The 19,035-nt window shown below is 39.9% G+C and overlaps 1 protein-coding gene across 8 annotated transcripts in view; it reads left to right on the top strand.

Annotated features, from left to right (window-relative positions):
* Nucleotides 1-19,035, top strand: part of WDPCP (WD repeat containing planar cell polarity effector) — a 115,227-nt gene that overhangs the window by 70,681 nt on the left and 25,511 nt on the right. For all 8 annotated transcript variants that reach the window (XM_085054344.1, XM_085054345.1, XM_085054340.1 and 5 more), the window contains one exon: nt 5,531-5,633. In XM_085054344.1, coding sequence (XP_084910470.1) covers nt 5,531-5,633 — 103 coding nt within the window. The remainder of the gene's footprint in view (nt 1-5,530; nt 5,634-19,035) is intronic.

Consider the following 19,035-nt stretch of genomic DNA (forward strand, 5'->3'; position numbering starts at 1 on the left):
ATTATGAACGCTTCTGCTGGTACTTTTAAAACAACAAAGCTCAGCAGCATCAACACAAGGGTTTTAACATTTCATGCACTCTCTGCCCCCTCCCATTTAATTAGCTACAAAAGTAAAATTAACCAGCTCTTAAAAGGTCCTCTGTGCAAGCACTGCAGGAGGTTCTTGTTTTATAAGATCTTGCACCACAATGTCACAGTGAGGTCAGATGGACAAAGCCAATCCTGCTCTCCTAGTCTCTCAGCATGTTGCTGCTCCACAGCTGATTTCATTGTTTTCAAAGAAACAATAGGAAAGGGCTTGTTGAAAAAAAGGCCCTTTGAACGATTCGTTTGCTTGACTCTTTTGCATAATGAAGACATTCTGTTGTTTAAATTAAGCTTTGACACTAGATGTTAATATCATTTATCCCATTAAGTCACTTGCCCTGCTAGTTTGATCTTGATATTTAAATTGTATGTTAAATTACACAATTAAATCCTGCTTTTAGGGGTTATGAAAATTCCCTTCTAATTATATAAAAAGTTGTGTGAACCTTTTGATGTTTTTTTCACGGCTCTAATCATCTGGCTTGTTCCATCTAATTAGAAAGATGTGAATACCGCGATAAACTTTCCTAAGTATGCATCAAAAGAATGTGATGGAAATGTCAGACTTTTAGGAAATTCATTACATGTTCTATGTTTACTCCCCTCAATTTTTCCTCTTTTTAGATCATCTCTTTCCTTTTCTCTCTTTATTGAATGTAACCTCTTCAATATAAATTTTATACCTAATCATGCTAAGCACTGCTGCAGCCACATATAAAGATCCAGACTGTAGTATGTCTGAAGCAGATTAAAGCTTTTTGTCAAGGGCTCTCCCAGTGTCCAGATAATAAATACTCCCTAATTTTAGCCATTCTGACAGAGTAAATGTCCCAGTATTTGCCATCAAAAGCCCTCTCTCATATGACTGAGAGCATTTCCTACATGATCTTTCTCCTTCCCTCTGCTGGCAGCAGGACTGAGGGAGCACTTCTGTCCCAGGGTGGGGAACAGCAGTGTTGGTGATGAGAGCACAGCTGCTGACAAGAGGGAGGGACTGTCAGTACCTGGTTCCACAGGTAAAATGTTCTATTCTCACCAAAAAGGCTCTCCAGCTTTCCTCAAGGGGAGTTTCAGTGTTCACAGAGCCATTAACTCCATCCTTTCCTACTCTTCACCTTTCCTCTCTCAACACCTACTCTTCTTTTCCCATCCTACCAATGCCCTTAAACATAAACGTATATTTCCAAAGAGTTCCTCCTGCCTTATGTTATTGGGAGATCAAAACCAGTTCTTTAATGTCCTCGTTCTGCTTGCATTACCTTTGAGATTCCTCCTAGTTTCCCCTAAATTATGCAACAAGCAGCACACATACTTGCCTCCTCTGGGGAAATGTCCCTTTGCTAATTCATCATCTCAGTCAGTCACTAATGAACAAACTTTACAATTAGCTAACAGTGGTACTGCTGCAAGACCACTAAGTACAGGACTCAAGAAGTTTAAGCATGCATAGGTCATTAAGAGTATTTATTTGTGCCATGGTAATTTCCAGGGAATTTGGCTTCATTGTGCTTAATACTCTTAATTGTGTGATAATTAGATAAGCTCTTCCATGAAACCTTACAGTCCTTCTAGGTATTAGTATAACAATACTACTTCTAAACAAGGGTTGTGCATCCCTCACTTCTGCTTAATACTGAATGATTCCTGTATATTGTTTATGTAGGGCAAAATGCAATTCATAACATACAATTTGGCTTTGCATATATTTAAAGCATTTTTATCTGTTTTTAAAATCTCAGATAGCTCTAGGAGTCACATCACCTTATTCCAAATTAATTTAATTGGATTTCAAGACAAAATAGTCTAAATAAAGATATCTGATGGCATAAGCAAAATGAGAAAGAAAAGAATCTGTTTATTAAAGGGGAACAGAGAAGGAACAAAAAGGAAAGTACAGGGAAGAATAGATACAGCAGAGGTTGAGGAGGATGCAAACACTGAGTTCCCATCATCTGAGACTTCTAAGAACATGCCCTGTATCTTTGAGAATTTATCCTGAACATCAATTTCACCAAACAGGGCTCTACAGCATTCCCATTATTTGTTTTGAGATTGCAGGGAAGTTGCAGAGAAGGCTGTCTGAGGCCTAATTTCTTTCAAAGAAACAAAAAAGAAAAAAAAGGCTTAAAACTATAGCTGCAGCATCACTAGATGATGCCATAGCAAGACACACATACACTGCTGTGTCTCTCCCTGAGTTTTACCCTCACGTCACATCCAAGTCCATCAATTAATATCATCTCCTACAAAGTTCAATTAAAAAAAAATAAAACTGAAAAGGACATAATATCACGAACAACAGCTCCGTTTATTGGGCAGTGACTGATCCAATCTGTGACAGAAAAGATGAAGCAGCGGAAGGGTTGTTAGCTTGAAACCCTTTTATAGTGCAATCCAGCTCTCAGCTGCTGAAAATTCAAAAGGCCATCCCACGTACCAAAGGTACCAAAAAATACAAGGAACAGACACTTTAATAAAACTGTCAGATCTTGGGTGATACACTGGTGGGGAAAGTGCATGCTTCGAAGAAATGTTGGAGTGTTGCCCAGAAATATCCTATAGACACATCGTGTTTCAAATGCCTTCTGCTCACCAATGGTCAGCTCTGTGAGTCACAAAGGTGAGAGGGAAAAGGAAGTAGTCCAAAAAAGTAAGCAAACTGTTAAATGATAAAACAGAGTCCTTTCAGCAAGCTCCTGATAAGCAGCTGGAAATTGTTTTTATTGTCACCAGTGTGTTTGAGAGAGACGTGATCTTTGGACTGATAAATTCTTTGGCAATTGTGTGAAAAAAAATCTGTCATGAATATTCAGGTAATTTAATTTTTTTTCTGTCATTCTTTAAAGCACTCTGTAATCTGGTGTTTCTTCTTTCTCTTTTTTAATTTTCTAGTTTAATTCTACTCAGAATTATAAATTCTTAGAAAAATCCAATTTTGCTGGTTTATTTGAATGAGAAAAAACTAAATTGGATCTGAAATTGTCTAATTAGGAGATTTCATATCTGTAATCTTTTCTTTCTAAGGGTGATTAAGAGATGAGGCAAAGGCTACTTTTTTTTTTATTGTTCCTCATGACAGCATCTTGAGGAATAACAAAGAAAGCCACTTACCAACCCACTGCTAACCTTTATTTCTTACAAGGGCCCCATTAGTTAATGACGGATATGTGGCATCTTTACATTTCTTTACTCAAACCAGAAAATGGGCAAAACCAAGACCTGAAATGACAGCTGCTTTGATACACAGAGAGTGCATAACCTCTTCACTGACAAAGCTTCATCATTCCCTGCAGTTGTTTCCATCCCATCCCCGAGTTTACTGTTTGAAATCACGTGGAGGTATACAATACTTCTCATAGTTTAAGCTACAAAAAGGCAATCATTAAGCATTGTCAGAATGTCTTTTAAATAAGTCTGCCTATACATCCAAATCTCTGTTAGTTCAGACTTGTCCAAGAGCCCTTGGGTTTTCTATTGTTATCTAAATAAGCTGACAATATCTGCTGTTTAATCTTCATAGAAATCATGCCTTGTTACTCAGGCCTTTTTCTCCTGACAACCATGTTAGACCTACAAAGGGAGGAAATACAGAGTTCGCCTCAAGTTCACAACCCATTACTTTGCTCCAAGACACTTGGACATTTTTTAAGTCACACCTGTGTTTGTGATGAGGAAACACTGCTGTCTCCTGCAAATTCTGTGGATCCTGCAAGTCAGCTCCAGGCTTTCCTGCATAATCAGTCTCAGTTTTCCCAAGATTCTCAGTTTTGTTTCAAAGTTGTTGATGATGTTGTTGTTGTTGCCATTTAATGAGGGGTTACTAAAAGCAGTATGTCTTTCTCCTAACACTATTGCTCTCACACTTTTTCATATAAACACTTCTTTCTAGAGTAAAGTCACTTTACCTGTAAGAGTTTCTGTCATATTGATTTCACCTGAAATCATCCACATTAGTGAGAATATAGGTGTTTTTATGGCATGCAGAGGTCAATATTTCCAGCAAATACTCCTTTCCCCTTTAAATTCCTGCATGCAGATGGCTTGCAGAACAATGGTATGACTCAAATCTTCAGATGCCAAATGGTGTCTTCAACAAAGAAGTAGGGGAAAAAAATTTTGCCAACTGTTCTTGGATTTCCCTCACTTTCTATCTCACACTTCATCACAGAGCAGCATGCGTCTGTGATGGCAAATGAGAGGGGAATTGTCTCTTGATTAATGGTCAAGAATGAAATTTTACTTCAAGGGCCAAAATCAAAGGCAGTGAGACTGTAGTTTGTCAGCAGGAATATACTCCCCCATGAATAGTACTGTATGTAGTACAGGTGGCTTTCACCTCAAATATTAACATGCAGTAAAAAAGCCTTGACCTTCAATAAGGGCATGCAGTGACTGGAGAAGGGGGGAATGGCTTTAAACTAGCAGAGGGCAGGTTTTGGTTAGATATTAGGAAGAAACTTTCTTGTGAGGATGGTGAGGTCCTGGAACAGAAGTTACCCAGAGAAGCTGTGGCTGCCCCATCCCTGGAAGCATTTAAGGCCAAATTGGAAGGGGTTGGGAGCAACTTGACCTAGTGGAAGGTGTCCCTGTCTAGGGCAGAGAGTTGAAATAAGTTGATCCTTAAGGTCCCTTCCAACCCAAGCCATTCTATAATTCTATATAACAATATACCCCCGCTGGAGCCCTCTGATTTTTGGCTCTAGATAAAAGACTATATCCAGAGTATTAGCAACTATTCATGCTAGACAACATTTTTGGAAAGCCCCTTTCAAAGGGCTTTCAGGAGTGACTCAGGAATCATGTCAACTCTGTGGATGTTAAAACCATTGAGCAGCCACTGTTGCTCCTAGTGCCTCCAATATCAGCACAGGGAGGACCATCCATCCCCTTACCCTCACAACAGTGAGTATGACAATATTCAGACAAAAATTAATCCCTAAAAGGTGGAAACCTTTGAATCATAAAATCATTAAGGTTGGAAAAGGCCTATAAGCCCATTGAGTTAAACTATTAACCCATTACTGACAGGTCCACCACTAAACCGTGCCTCTAAGCACTACATCTACATTTAGCATGCTCCAAATACAGGCTGTCAGCCAGGAGAGTTCCAGGACTTCAGATCTGATTTACACAGAGCTCTCTTTTAACTCAACAGAAGTCATGTTAAAAGTAGACAGATTAGTTTCTTTCATACGCTGAGTCAATAGCTTCACTTTTATCAGTGCGTGATTGGTCAGTGTTTTATTCATTGCTGCATTCAACAGCACAAGTTAGGAAATAAATTTGCATTGGAGGGAATTAAAATGTAATGGCAGCTTCATCAGTTCCATCTGTGTTTGTGATCTAAGTAGTAAAAGAACCTCTTTCTTTCGAAATCCCTTTTGTTACTCCTTTGAGATTCATTTTAGATTAATCTTTTTTCTTCTCCTTTATTTCCAAAGGACATCCATTACCTTGCTCTAGATAAGGGTGAATTGGCACTGGCTGAAGTGGCAAAGAGAAAGGCTAATGACATTGATGCAGAATCAATAACTACTGGGATTGGTAAGAATTAATGGTGTTTAAAAAGCCCTTTTTGTTTTAATCAATACTTTTCCTGTAGAACATGTTGTTATATTTGTAGAGGGGTTATTGTTTTGATTGCATTGTTTTCTTTGAAAGCGAGACCAGATTTTTATTTGTAACTAAAGAACAGTATTTTTATTCATAACTAAAGAAGGAGGCTTATAAAAATCACAAAGCTTAGCCTTTCAGTACCCATGTGAGGATAGCTGTGAAGCAAAAAGATTTATACTGTGACTATATAGAAAAGTTCAGGCAGTACAAACTGAACTGAGTGCAGGAGGCAAGGGACTGAATCTGAAAATCATTGTTCATATCAACATTAAAGGCCAATCTCACTCACCTCTAAATATTTGCTGGTGCACACTGGAGTCACATCCAGCATTGATACTTCGGCAGCACTTGGATGGAACATTTGCTGATGTGAACACAGGCTCAGATCCTGGCTTTAGAGCAGCAGCTTGGCATGCAGTGAGGTTCTTGCCATTCCATAAGGAGTATCGATGCAGAAGTTGGAGTGTGAGACTAATAGGTAAAATACAGATGACTTTTCATGCAGGGGAACTCATAACTCATTCACTTTCTCCTTGTGTTTGTTCAGAATTGACATGAAGAGATGTATGCATGACACCATTCTGATTTCATGCCTTGTGACAGGAACCAAGCAGAAGCTCTCTCCTTCTAGGGAGCTGACCTCCACTGGAGACAAAAGGGAAAAAAACCCACAAAGTCTGAAAATGTCTGTATAAAACATGCACAGTTCTGTTTCGCTTATTCTACTGCATCATTGAATATTAGAGGAAAGCACTGAGCTTTTATTCTTATCCCATGCCAAGAAGCAGAATAGGATTAAGACTCAGAAGGTTTTTTGTGAGTCAGAGTTGCCAAGCCTTTGAGACCCTGGGTACCATGGGATTCTTTTAGAACTGTACATCTCCTAGTTTACCCAAAGCATACAAGGGAATGCCACTCCAGTACACAGAAGTGCAGAGATGCCATATATGCATTTATGTGGCATTTATGCAGCTATTCCTATAGATTGTGTAAATCCATTGCTTTCAAGACTATGCAGTACAGAATCACCTCCTTCTCTCTCCAGTGGAGTAGGAATCAAGCAGTGCCTCTCCTGAACTCTTCTCTTCAGGGTCTTTCATTTTCATGTTAAAGTCAGTTAAAACATTTTTTCCCACCACAACTGGGCCTGTGGGCAAACCCTTTCACCACTGGAATTCGAAAAAAAGGACATCTGTTTAGGTCATCCCTTACTGGGCAGTCTTTAACGTGTACAATTACATTTCCCTTGCTTTCTTGTCTCTTACTTCTCAGGTATTTGTCTGCTGCACCAAATAACTGAGATACCCAGGATCTGCATCTGATCATTGCCTATTCTCTGACATTTAATCCAGAAAATTTAGACTCTAATCTGTATCTTCATTTAATTGCAAATTACTAGATTTCTGAAGTTAGGTTATTTTTAAGTTTACTGAGAGCCTTTTGTAGCATTGTAGACACAAGTGCAGGGAGAGGGGTAGGGAAAAGAACTGAGGTGATCACAGATGTTTTCCTTGCATATCAAATGTCATACACATGTAACTACAATTCAGCTATAAATGTGCAGCACACAGTCTTCTTCTCCTCCAGACCAGTCCTACAGTTACCTCTGCAATGCCCCATTAGCATAAATTATTAAAGTCATTTTATATGATAAAGACTTTTGCTGAATAATTAACTATCAGGATGATTTAAAATACTTTTCAATGCCCCCAGGGACAAACTGTCACTGAGACTCAGTCTCTAAACAGTAATGAATTTGCATCCAATTCATTTTATATGAAAATAAACAGGAATCTCCCAGGAGTTTGTTTCGCTGCAGATTGGATCTCACTTTAAACATGTCAAATCTCAGCCACAGGTTTTGTTTTGTTGTGCTTTATTCCAATGTCCTTTCTAATGGTATTTTTATTTCACAAACTGTTGTTGGCAAAAAAGATGATGTGAGGTATGAACTTTGTGGACCCAATGAAAACAAAAGGTAACAAGTGCTTTATATGTAAATTACTGTACTTTTCTGATACTTTGAGAGGGGGAGAAAAACTCATGCCAGAGCCAGAAGTATGAAAATGCAGTTTCAAACAAGTCCATCTCCCTTGTCCACTTCCCAAGCCCAGTCTTCTTCAGCTAGTCCCTGCTCTCTGGAGCTTCCAGCCACTCAGTTCACTAATGGTCACACTTCCCACATCAACCCCCAAACTTCCTCAACACCAACTTCAGCCTTCTACAAGCAGATAGTGACCTAAGCAAACAGAGGCAGCAAGCTGCAATCAAGTGCTCTTCAGCTTATACTGGACACCTCTCTACAGCATATTTCTTAAATAGATATATATATAGATATGTATAGATATAGATATTACAGTATAATATTTGGTCTTAAATAGTACAAAAGTGAACCATTCTCATGTATCAACATCTGTTGAAATTTCCTGAGCTAGCCCATCCCCAAACCTCAGCTCAGCACTACTTGAAAATAAGATGAGTCAGTGCTTCTGGCTGATTCCCAAGCCTTTGAGAGTGCTCCATCTTGCCCCAGATATATTTAATTTGTCGAGATACTTCTGTGTACAAGGCTCACTTCAAACATAATATATTTCAAGCTCAGAGTTTCAGGAAAAGTGTCAAGCTCCTACAAATAATGTAGAATGACAATATAATTTCATCTGAAATTTATAGACATCATCCTGAGTTCTATATGGGTAGATTCCTTACATACATTATACCATGATTTGTGTCAAGACAAAACTAAAAATAGGTTGATTTTTTTAAGATATTCTGAATTTTGGCTCTTCCCAGTTCATCATCACATGATTGCAGTTTGCTGGACACTGTTTTGGAGAAGGCACCTTCAAAGCTAAGGATGTCTGTGGGCATCTGGTAAAAACTCCTGTAGACCTCAAGAGCACAGTAGTTTGGTGAGAATATTGCTGAGCAAGATGAAGTGTCAGGTGAACTATGATTTTGGCAGAATCAGATATTTTGTTCATTTGATTAAAATCTTCAAGGAAAATTATTCTCATAAGATTTTATGTTTGACAGCCTGTGAAAATGCATCTTGAGGGATGAGAAGATTGAAGTAATGGTGCTGTACATCTCAGAAATGGCATTAATTGTCTCCTCTTTCCCCACTCTTACTTGATCAGCAGACCACTGGCCATGGATACTGTGGTTTCTTCTGCCAAAGCTTTTCTGTTGAATTATTTCTGTAGTAGATCCACAAGTTCCTTAATGAGGTCAGGGAGTTTTCATTTAGCCTTGCCTAAAATGTATGCTGTGCACCTCATTTCACTTGATTAAAAGAGAGAATAAATAATTTATTCCGTATTGGCGTATATGTAGGTTACTAATAAATTCTGTTTATGAGTGTAACCTGGCATATACTCTCCTGGAACAGTATGGTCTGTGGTGGGAGAGTGAGTCTGTTTGGTGCTGTGAGGTGTAGGTTGCTAATGTAAAACAACTGACATGGCAGAGCCTGTTAAGAAATGCCATAACTAATAATGATCATGGAGGTGAAGAACTCAGCCCTTCAGACATCATTGCTCAATGAATATCCAACGAGGAGCATATGTAGGCAGTGTCAGAAAGTTTCCCAAGGCCAACTTCCAACAAATTACATTAGGGCCTAGCAAGGTGATTTTACCCTTCAAATCAGCAGTTTTCACCCAAAAGGGATTCATGTTGCGACAAGACGGATAACTGCTGCATAGTTGAAAGGCAAATTGGGAAACCTTGTATTTCTACTTAGAATTAAATTGAGAATGTTAGTAACTCTAATGTTTAGGCAACATTTCTAACAGAGGTATCTTAACAAAAACACTGATGTTCAGATAATTGCATTGTTCTGAAATGCTAGATGGGTTTGACTAACATTTTGGTGGTTCACTAATGTCTCATGAAAGTGCTTGAGGTTTTTCCATTTAAAATAGAATTTTAAAATATTTCTGGAAGTATTCCATACTATTTGCAAGATAGGGAATCTTATCAGTTCTCACAGACACTGAAGTCTAATTTCCCACAGTGTTTGTAAAATGACATTCAAAGTGTAGGGACCCTACATATTTCACCTCACTGGCAAGGAACATCACCAGTTTGAACCTTAAGTGGAGAATTAATTAATTTTATCTTAGTTCTGTGGTAGTGTTTTGTATTGAATGGCTTGCATGTGCTTTGTGATAATTAATAATGACACATCCTACGGTGTTTTGTCTGAGATACCAGTCTGGTCTTGCATTACAGTCTGCTACCTCCAAATCTCTTATCATTTACTCAGATCTTCCCCTCTTCTTGACAGTCCTGGGGAGCCTGCTTGCATTTCAAGACCATGTTTGGCATTGTCCCCTTGTGTTTGTAACCTTCTCTGGCCCTGCATTAGCCTACTTGCTAACATTTCCTTCTCCTCTGATCCATAATGACTCCTTTCATCTCTCAAGCAGTAGAGTTCTTCCTCGTCCTCACATACCCTCTCTGACACTAATGGCAAAGCCTTCTTCATTTCCTGCTCTTTCTTGGCACATGCAGCTTTCTCTTGTCATCTATCAAGTTTCAAGTTAACTGAGAATCTTGTCCTTTATTTCATTACTTTTATTTCACTGTATAACACATTTATGGCATGTTTCAAAGGTATTATGTCAGGTGATCTGGACACACTCAGGGGACACCTATTTATGCTACAATTTTTTGGAGCCTGTTGCTGTCAGTGTAAGTGTTAGATCTCCTATTTATTTATTTATATTTTCAGTTTAAGTCAATCAAAACTTCTGGAATCAAACCCTTTGCTTTTATTTTTCTGATAATGTGACTTCTCCCCCAGAGAGCCAGAAAAAACATTTTTAATGAAAAATATTTTCTAAGTATGATTGGCAGTTCACCTATGGCAAGAAATTAGTTTCCACAAGCACTTTTTTACATTTTGTGCCACCCAAGATGAGTGTCTTTGAAGATCCATAGTAATTAGAAATTAAATTTAACTGTGCTCTTATGTACACTCTCTTGAACATATGAAGCCACACGCAGCACTTGACACGGAGCCCACTAAACACAATGAAAGGATTTCCACCACCTTTAGCAGGTTTTGGATGGGCATTTTAGCAAGCAGCAAGCTCATGGGTAGGCCTGGCATGAGCAGGACTGCTGCCACCTGCAAAGAGCTGGTCTGGGAGGACTCTCTACTTGGTGTAGAGTAGCTTCAAGAGGAGGGAGCAGCAGCCAGCACTCAAGGCATGGCATCCTAGTTTTGAATTTCCAGCTGGTAGTGAGGATTTTACTCTCAAGAGAGTTACTGGCAATTAATGCTCCCCTCCTTGTGTTCTTTACAAGAAATGGAGTTGTTTGTTTTACTTGGGGTCTACAGTAACGCCAAACTATTTCTGGCTCCACCTCATCTCACTTCTCCTCTTGCTTGTGTCATGATGTCAGTTTTGATCTATACCTTCCCACTGCTAGACAGCTTTGCCTAAAGACATAATCCCCAGCCCCTAATAATTATAAGTACATCAAAGGCTAGTTGGTTTGCTTAGCTGCAGAGGTCTACACAAAGATCTGTGTATCTTCACTTGAAAGAGATTTATAGTTTTGTGTCAAGCTTTGGAATTATCATGGTCTTCCTTTTTTTTTCCTTCTTTATAGTGGCATCTTCTTGCCTGCTACAAAACCTGATTTTAAAAGCACAACTCTATGCCCAAAATGAAAATGCATTCTCCTTAATATTTTAATGGTCCTCTTATTTTGTAATGTCTGCCAGCAATAAAATTATGCCCTGTTTAATATGAAAAAATCTTGCCAGAAGTCATAGAGCAACTATTTTTTGCCAGCTTTAGGGTCTTACATTTTTTGTATCTATAGCCACATACTGAGACTGTTCTATAAACAAAACAAAACATTTACAGTATTTCCAAATTCTGGAAATTGAAAGGAGCTGTCTGTATCTGATCTGGTTTTATTGTACTAACAATTAGGGTGTTGCAAGGCATGTGGGGACACTCAGATCTCTTCAGTATAATTCCATTTTATCCCTGTAAGCCAAGTTGATACACATGGACAACGGTGAATGGATGGCACTAATTACCAAGTAAACAACATATTTTCAGTGGCAACAGATCAAGAAGAAAGTTTAGAAAGTGAAAAAAATTCACAGAGGTGCACCTTGGGGGAGGATGTAACATGATAAAGAATAGTTCAGCATAAAAGATCTAGAAGGGATGCCCGTGGCATGGCATTGAAGTGAAGAGAAGCAAGTCAGTACTCAAGCTGTTGACATTGTAGCTAGGAATTTGAGTAGGAATTTGGCTTCTTATCACTGACTGCAGTCCATAGACTGTAGTAAATTTAAATAGAAAGCACACATAGTTAAAATAGCTGTTGAAACAAACTATCAAAGAAATTGATGCATGGAAAGTGTCTTAGCATGAAGACTGAATGAATACCTTTCTGGGAAATAGGTCTTAGCCAAATACAATTTATGCATTAGTCAAACACATGTTTTTCTGGCTTGGTTCGGGATACCTGGATGAAATTTAATAGCCTCTAATTCACTGTATGTCAAACTAGATGATTTACACCATATCATTATAGTATAATATTCATATGTTCTGGATTCCACTCTTGCCTACAGCTCTGTGAAAAAGCCCCTGGTAAATCTCCCATTAGCTTCAAAAGGCCCACATGTGGGCTAAAAGACTGCAGTTAAAAGCCACATAATATATATATAATATATATTCACACATCTCACAGTATGCACGTGTGTGTGTACATAAGTGGGTGTTATATTTACACATACACAGCCAAATGCTGGCCAGCCATAAAAATAGCTCCACATCTGAACACAAGCCAGAGGAATTATTACGTATTTGTATTTTGCTTCGTGACATCACAGAATCCACTGTTCCTTTTTCTTTTTTTTCCTTCTTTTCTGAAAGAGCAAGCAATAATCCCAGCAGGAGGTGCTTTCATAACTGCTGCAGCTGGCAGTGCTCACGGTGTGTCAGGAGCATGTTTGTCTCACACACCCTGCAGCCGTCCCTCAGCCTCTCGCTTTCCGACAGGGAACTCGCCAGTTGCATTTCTGCGTGCTGAAAAGGGTTGGCAAACACATATTTGCATGGCAGTTGGTATGTGTTTTGTCCTGTTTGCTCTGCGTAACGTAACGTGATGTGACAGGCTGTAATTCATCACATCAGTTGCATGACAGCAGAGGAATTGGAAAAGAGGTGCACTGGTGGGCTGATGAGAGGTGTCAATTTAATGTTGGATTGTAGTCTCTCAATATTAAGGATTTTTAGAGTGACCGACCAAAGAATTATCTCCAGGTATTCCCTGTGCAGGTGAGTTGTAGAAATAGTGAGCAGGCAGAGCAGAGTCAGCATCAGGAGAAAGCTGAGGATCCCTGTGCTCAGAGGGAGCAACTCTTGTACATATGAGAACCTTTGCACATCTGGTGTCAGATCAAACAAACAAACAAGAACACTGAAGGACTATTTATTTATTTCCTCCTCTTTCACTGCACTCCCCAGGCACACCACAGGTCCTTATGTGGGAATACTGTGGAATTGCCGACGGCAAAATCGGAGGTTGAGGCTGTTTTCCTCCAAGGACTCCTACACAAGAGACTGCTTGATGGTTCACCCTTGAAAAATTCCCGCAACAAGAGTGAGGCTGTTTGATAACCTGATGTTAGTTCTTGTTGAACGCTTCCAGCCTCACAAAACCAAGTTCCCTGTTAAAATCCAGTCTCAGGACTTGGACATTCCAATCAGAATGTGGCTGGTGAAAGCCATAGGGAAGAGCTCAGCAGGGCCAGAGGGGGAGCTTTGCATCCATTGCTCTTCTCAGCCATGCACTTTCTGAAGTGTCAAACTTGGCCAGAAGATGAAAAGAAGGGAGTTGTTTAAGAAAAACCATTGGTGAAAAGGTGATCTGCAGTGCCTAGCACAAGGCAGTAAGCACATCCAGAATGAATTACTTTTCTCTTTACTCAACATACACTCTGTGTTTAATTTCAGCTATTTGAAGTATCTTTTCCCTAAATATCCCTCCTTTCAGTAAGTCGGCGCTGAGACTTCTTTTTACTTTAAATCTCAGTGCCATGAAACTGCTGCAACTCCCCAACTCATGCATGAATAATACGTCCCCTTAAATAATATTTTTCACAGCATTCAAGATACCAAAAGTGCTGAATCGTGCTAGATTTCAAACTGTAAATTCAGTCTTAAAAACAGATTGTGAGGCAGTTGGTTATCTCTGCAATGTTGATATTATGAAATGGCAAAATATTTTAATATGATGAAAAGATATCATTAATGATAGCTTATAAGCATGTATGGTGCTCACTTTAATTAGTCACTTACTGCAGTCACACTGCCAGTGTCCCACCTTTGCATCTTTATGATAATCAAAGCTGCAACAGCCTCTTGATTTCTGCCTCCTGCCCTCCCAGCCCAGAGACACCACAACACCAGTAAAACATTAGGGTAGGGTTCTCACATAAATTAGATCCCATGGTTTAACCACTTAATTGATAGTTTAAAAAATTTCCCTGTAAAGGAACGTGGAAGTCAATATTCTTTCCTGTAGATACGTGTTTAAAAAATAAGCATGGCTTCTCTTTTTTATTTTTTTTCCTCAAAAAAATTAACATTGCTTCATGACAACTGCTAGCTTGTATTTTCTGCTTGATGGAACCTCTGCTACATCTTACTATGGTTACTCATTTACCTCTTCTGTATTTAGTAGTTTCTCTTGGTAATGTTCTTGCTGCTAAGTGCACCAGATGAAGAGGAGGTTCTGGGGCCATCCCAGAAACCCAGCAGAATAATCTGAGGGTGTGATTTTACATCACTTGGTAGATGCTGGTGAGCCATCAGAAGCCTAACATGAACTCACCCTCTGACTGAAGGATTTGGAACCTAAATCATGTTTGAAGTTCACTGCTAAATTTCACCACACTTCTGTTTAAATAATACAAACTTTTATCAAGCCGATGGGAGGTGATGGCTACAATTAATTATTCATCTTACACATAGGATGCACTGAAGCCGAAGAAAACAGCTACAAAGTGCTTACCTTAGGCCTTGCTTTGAGCCACCAAAGGGCAGAATGTTTAGATCACAAAGGTGAATATGGAGCCAGTGTTGGCACCCTGTGCTGCAGTGTGAGCCCAGATCACCCTGCTCATTGTGCAGCCATGGCCTCAGGTATGTAAGGGAGGAGTTAGCACCACGCTGATCACTGTAATAAACACAATTTTAACTATAAAACATTATGGAAAAAATCCTGCTTTCCTCAATAAGTCATGAAGAAAGCATAAGCTTTGATCAGTGCCTTATTTTCATATATTATTATCAACTGCCCCAACCTATTCCTGTGTGTGTTTGAAAGTTTTACTATCTACTCATTGGGATTAGAAATAAAACAGCAGGTTAAGAACTGTATAAAATTAGACCTTTACAGCCATCACCAACCTGCTGCATGACTCTGGCTGCTCCTTTTAGCCTTGGATGGTTTTGTTTTCCTGTGGGGACTGTGTGAGCTCTCTGTGACAGGCTGCCCACCCTTTCCGCACCATCCCATGCCAGAGCCCCTCACTGTCACCTCCCTGGCATTGCCCTCCCCCAGGCTGAACACACAGCCAGGTGAAGTCCACCTCCTAAGCCCACTTATCCTCTGTAATTTTTGCCACACAGGGTAAAAGCCCTGGAAAATTCCCACACCCCTGGGAAATCAGCTGTAATCCTCTGGTTCGTGTTTGCCATTAGGTGTCAGTGTGACAACAACCATGGTACACAAAGGCTACTCTGGGGTGTGCAGGCATCCCACCCCCATCCTAAACTTCTCATTGTCCACTCAGGGAAATCACAGTGTGAAACTGAGGGGAAGGAAAGGCTGAAGAAAGCAATAAACATTTTATTTCCGGGTGTTTTTCCATCACCTAATTGAAATTATTTACTAACAGATAAGTCTGTTTGCATTTCATTCAGCGTGTCTCAGGTTCCCGGGGCTGCAGTTGTCAGAGAAGGGTAATATTTACAAAACCAGAAGAGTTTCTTGCTCACACTGATCTCACTCTATTTTGGGGTAAAAGAAACAGTAAATATTATCAGTAATTTGCAGTCAGCAGGAGGTAAACTGCTTTGCCCAGTGCAAATGTTAAATTACCTGTGTAAGTTGAAGCCTGACAATATTGGTGCTTATAGACTGGTCCTTCACAAGTTGCTTAGAATACTGTTTTAGAAATTACAACTAGAAGTTCCTCTCATTCCAAAGAAAATAATATAAAACTTAAAAACTAGTTTTAAAGCAACTTTTTGTGTCAGAAATACTGCCTGTTGTTGGTGTATCAGTGTTATGTGTGATGAAGAAATAGTAAAATACATGGCACATATTAAGAAGTTGAAATTGTTTTCAAACAAAGTTTCAGACACTTCCCAAAATGTAGCAAACAGTTTTTGATGCACTGGAGTTTTAAAAGTTTTTAAATAAAAATCAGGGTTTGGGGGGGAAAGTATTTTTAGAAGAAAATTAATTTATAAAATATTCTTTAGTAGCCATATTTAGAATACCTGAAGTATTTCTAGGATAGCATTTTTTTTGCCTTCTGTTTGGAACTGCAAATGTTTTCACCATTAACTTAAATTAAATTTTGTCAGGTAAACATAATGGCTAAACCAGCTTAGCCTTCACCAAGATCAGAGAAGAAGATCATTGGGATTCAGCTTTGCCTTCACCTTTTTGGTTTTGAAACGGAACAGGTTCTGAGCATCGCTTAAATTTGGTGTTGTTTTTCTTTATACTGCTAGATTAAATCTCAAGTAGCACCATGCTGCTGTGATAACCATCTGAGCAAGCTGGCTTTTCTTTTACCTACTTCCAGATTTCTAGTAATTGCATGGCACAGAAGTGGTTAGTCCTGAGCATGCACTGCACAGCCCAGGGTTATCCTAGCCAGGACAAGAATCCTCAGGTACCATCTCTGCTACAATTCCCAAAGCTGAGCAGTTGCAGTTCTCTTCACAAGAACCAAGTCTCCCAAAATTTGGTAGCCCTGCCCCTCTTCAATTTGGGAATGGGAAATGAAAAATCTTGTGTGCCAGTTTGATGTTGTCCTTAAAACAGATAATTATAGGCTTTAGGAATAAAAAAGATGACTGATTAAATGGCTCCAGCCATCTGCTATTGCAAGACTGTGAAGTAATCCTTGACCATTTTCATATTAAGAGTTGCCACGATGATGTTCTCCCACTGCTTATGCCACTCAGCTTGCCTAGAAAGCTGTCTCCTCTGCTCTAGTTTAGTGCTCTAATTTATCCTAACTCTCTTTTGCTTTGTATTATTTTAAATAGCAGTGATTAAATCTTTATATTGGTGCTGTTGGGGGGATTGAAAGTCCCTGCTGTATTACACATCTATTTTGACTGCAGAAATATACATTGAAGAGCTCCTTATTTTCACATGTGGTTTCAGATCAGGTTCTTCTTCTTGTTTGTGGCACAAAGGGAGCAGATGAAAAGCCAGCTAGGCAAGCACTTTTAAAAACCCCAGCACTGGCCACTGTGGCTGCTTGTGCCCCTGCTCCATTGGGGTCCCAGGGGAGGCAGAAGAAGATGCTGAAGTGCCAGGCACAAGCTGCTCACATGGCCCTCTGCCACCGTTAGTTCAGGTGAGCCCAAAGGTAATTTTGCTGGTTTAGAAGCAAAATCATCTGTCAAATAAACCTGAAATCAGCAGAGAGCTGTAAGCCTGCTTTACACTGAGTACTGTTATTAAAGAGTGTTGCTTTGAGCAACTCTTTACGGATCAGAAAGGATCCTGGTGCCAGGATCCTCCCTGCAATGGGCTGAGTTCCCAACTGCAGCCTAAACCAGTCCAAAAATGTGCCAGAAAACATGAGGAAGGGTTTCCGCCTGAAGTCAGAGAAGAGGCAGAGGGAGCAGAGTCAGGCTGGTGTGGAAGGACTATAAGGGCACAGGAACAGCCAGTTAGAAGTAAACATCTCTGGGTGAAGCACATCTGTGTGTGAAGGACTGGTGGTGGCGTGTAAGGAAGGAAAAAGATCACTGCAGCAATGCAGGATAGTGGAAAGATGCCTTTATAAGGGCAAATTTTTCCCATTGAACATTAATTGCTTTCCATGGATACAAAATGCACTTTAAATGATAAAAGGAGTGGCTGACAAGCAATGCTGTATTCAACAGATATCAGAGAATGCAATGTAGGTTAATTACCTTCTCTTAAATAAATTTCTTTTTTTTTTCTAAAGAGGTGAGCATCTGCTTGAGACAGAAGCTTATCTCCAAACTCCTGTTGTCTACTTCAATGAGAAGAGGAGCAAGAAAGGGAATGAAATGGGATGGTGAGGAGACACCAGCAGGAGCCATGGTGACTTTTTTTCCCTGGCATCAGGCGTCAGTTTTTTGCATTGCATCCCATGGACTTTCCCCTTGGTTACCTTCAGAAGCACAAGCAATGCCAGGAACTGCCCACAGCTCCCTCCAGAGCTTTGAGCTTCCCCAGCAGTGTCCACAGCCTCTGCTGCTGCTGACACAGTTTATTTAAATAGGCAGGGAGAAAGTATTGGTGTTTGCAGAAGGCAGTGTATAGTGTAAACTACCTCCGTGAGGTTTGACAAAGAAAAAACACTCTGGTATTCCTGCCACTCTGTAATTGAGGGATATCAGTCAGGTGAAGATCTGCCCAGGGAGTGGAAGGAGCAGCCTGGGAATGAAAAACCCACTGTTTCTACAAGGTTGTGTTTCCCCTTCAACAGGGCACATGAAGTGTAGTGTCTCCCCTTTCCAAAGCTGTTTTCCCTCTAAATCAGTCTCTTCAAGTGGTGAGGGGTGGGAAGGAAAGTATCAACCCATCAGTCAGGGTTTTCAGTGCCGACAGAGCCACATCAGCTTCTAAAGCCTTTGGGCACCCAAACCACAGAATGCGCTGGTGGTTATCAGCAAGTCTGTGCAGCAAAGCACTGCAGCAGGTGAGTGACAGGATGCAAATAGCAGGGAGGACCTGCCCCTGTCTGCTTCAGTGCCTTTTCAGCCACACCTTTCTGGTAAATTGTAAAATGTCGGTCAGGGCGCTCCGGAGATGGGTAAAACAAGGTGTGCTCATACCCCAGCCTCTTTTATGTCCTAGTGCCTTGAGGTGCCTTTAGAAAATGCATCCAAGTTTTGTCTTCTGTTGTAGGATTTAGCCAAGAGACACTGAGCAGAACACTGTGTATGTGTCATTAAGAGTGCTTAGCAACAGGATATTCTGTGATTCCAGATTTCAGGATATCCTAATGCATATTCTCTGTGTTTGTGTATATAGGCACTCATGTGTGTGTGTGTGTGTA

The sequence above is a fragment of the Lichenostomus cassidix genome, chromosome 3, assembly GCF_008360975.1.
Source record: "Lichenostomus cassidix isolate B80296 chromosome 3, HeHo_3.0, whole genome shotgun sequence".
NCBI classification, from domain to species: Eukaryota; Metazoa; Chordata; class Aves; order Passeriformes; family Meliphagidae; genus Lichenostomus; species Lichenostomus cassidix.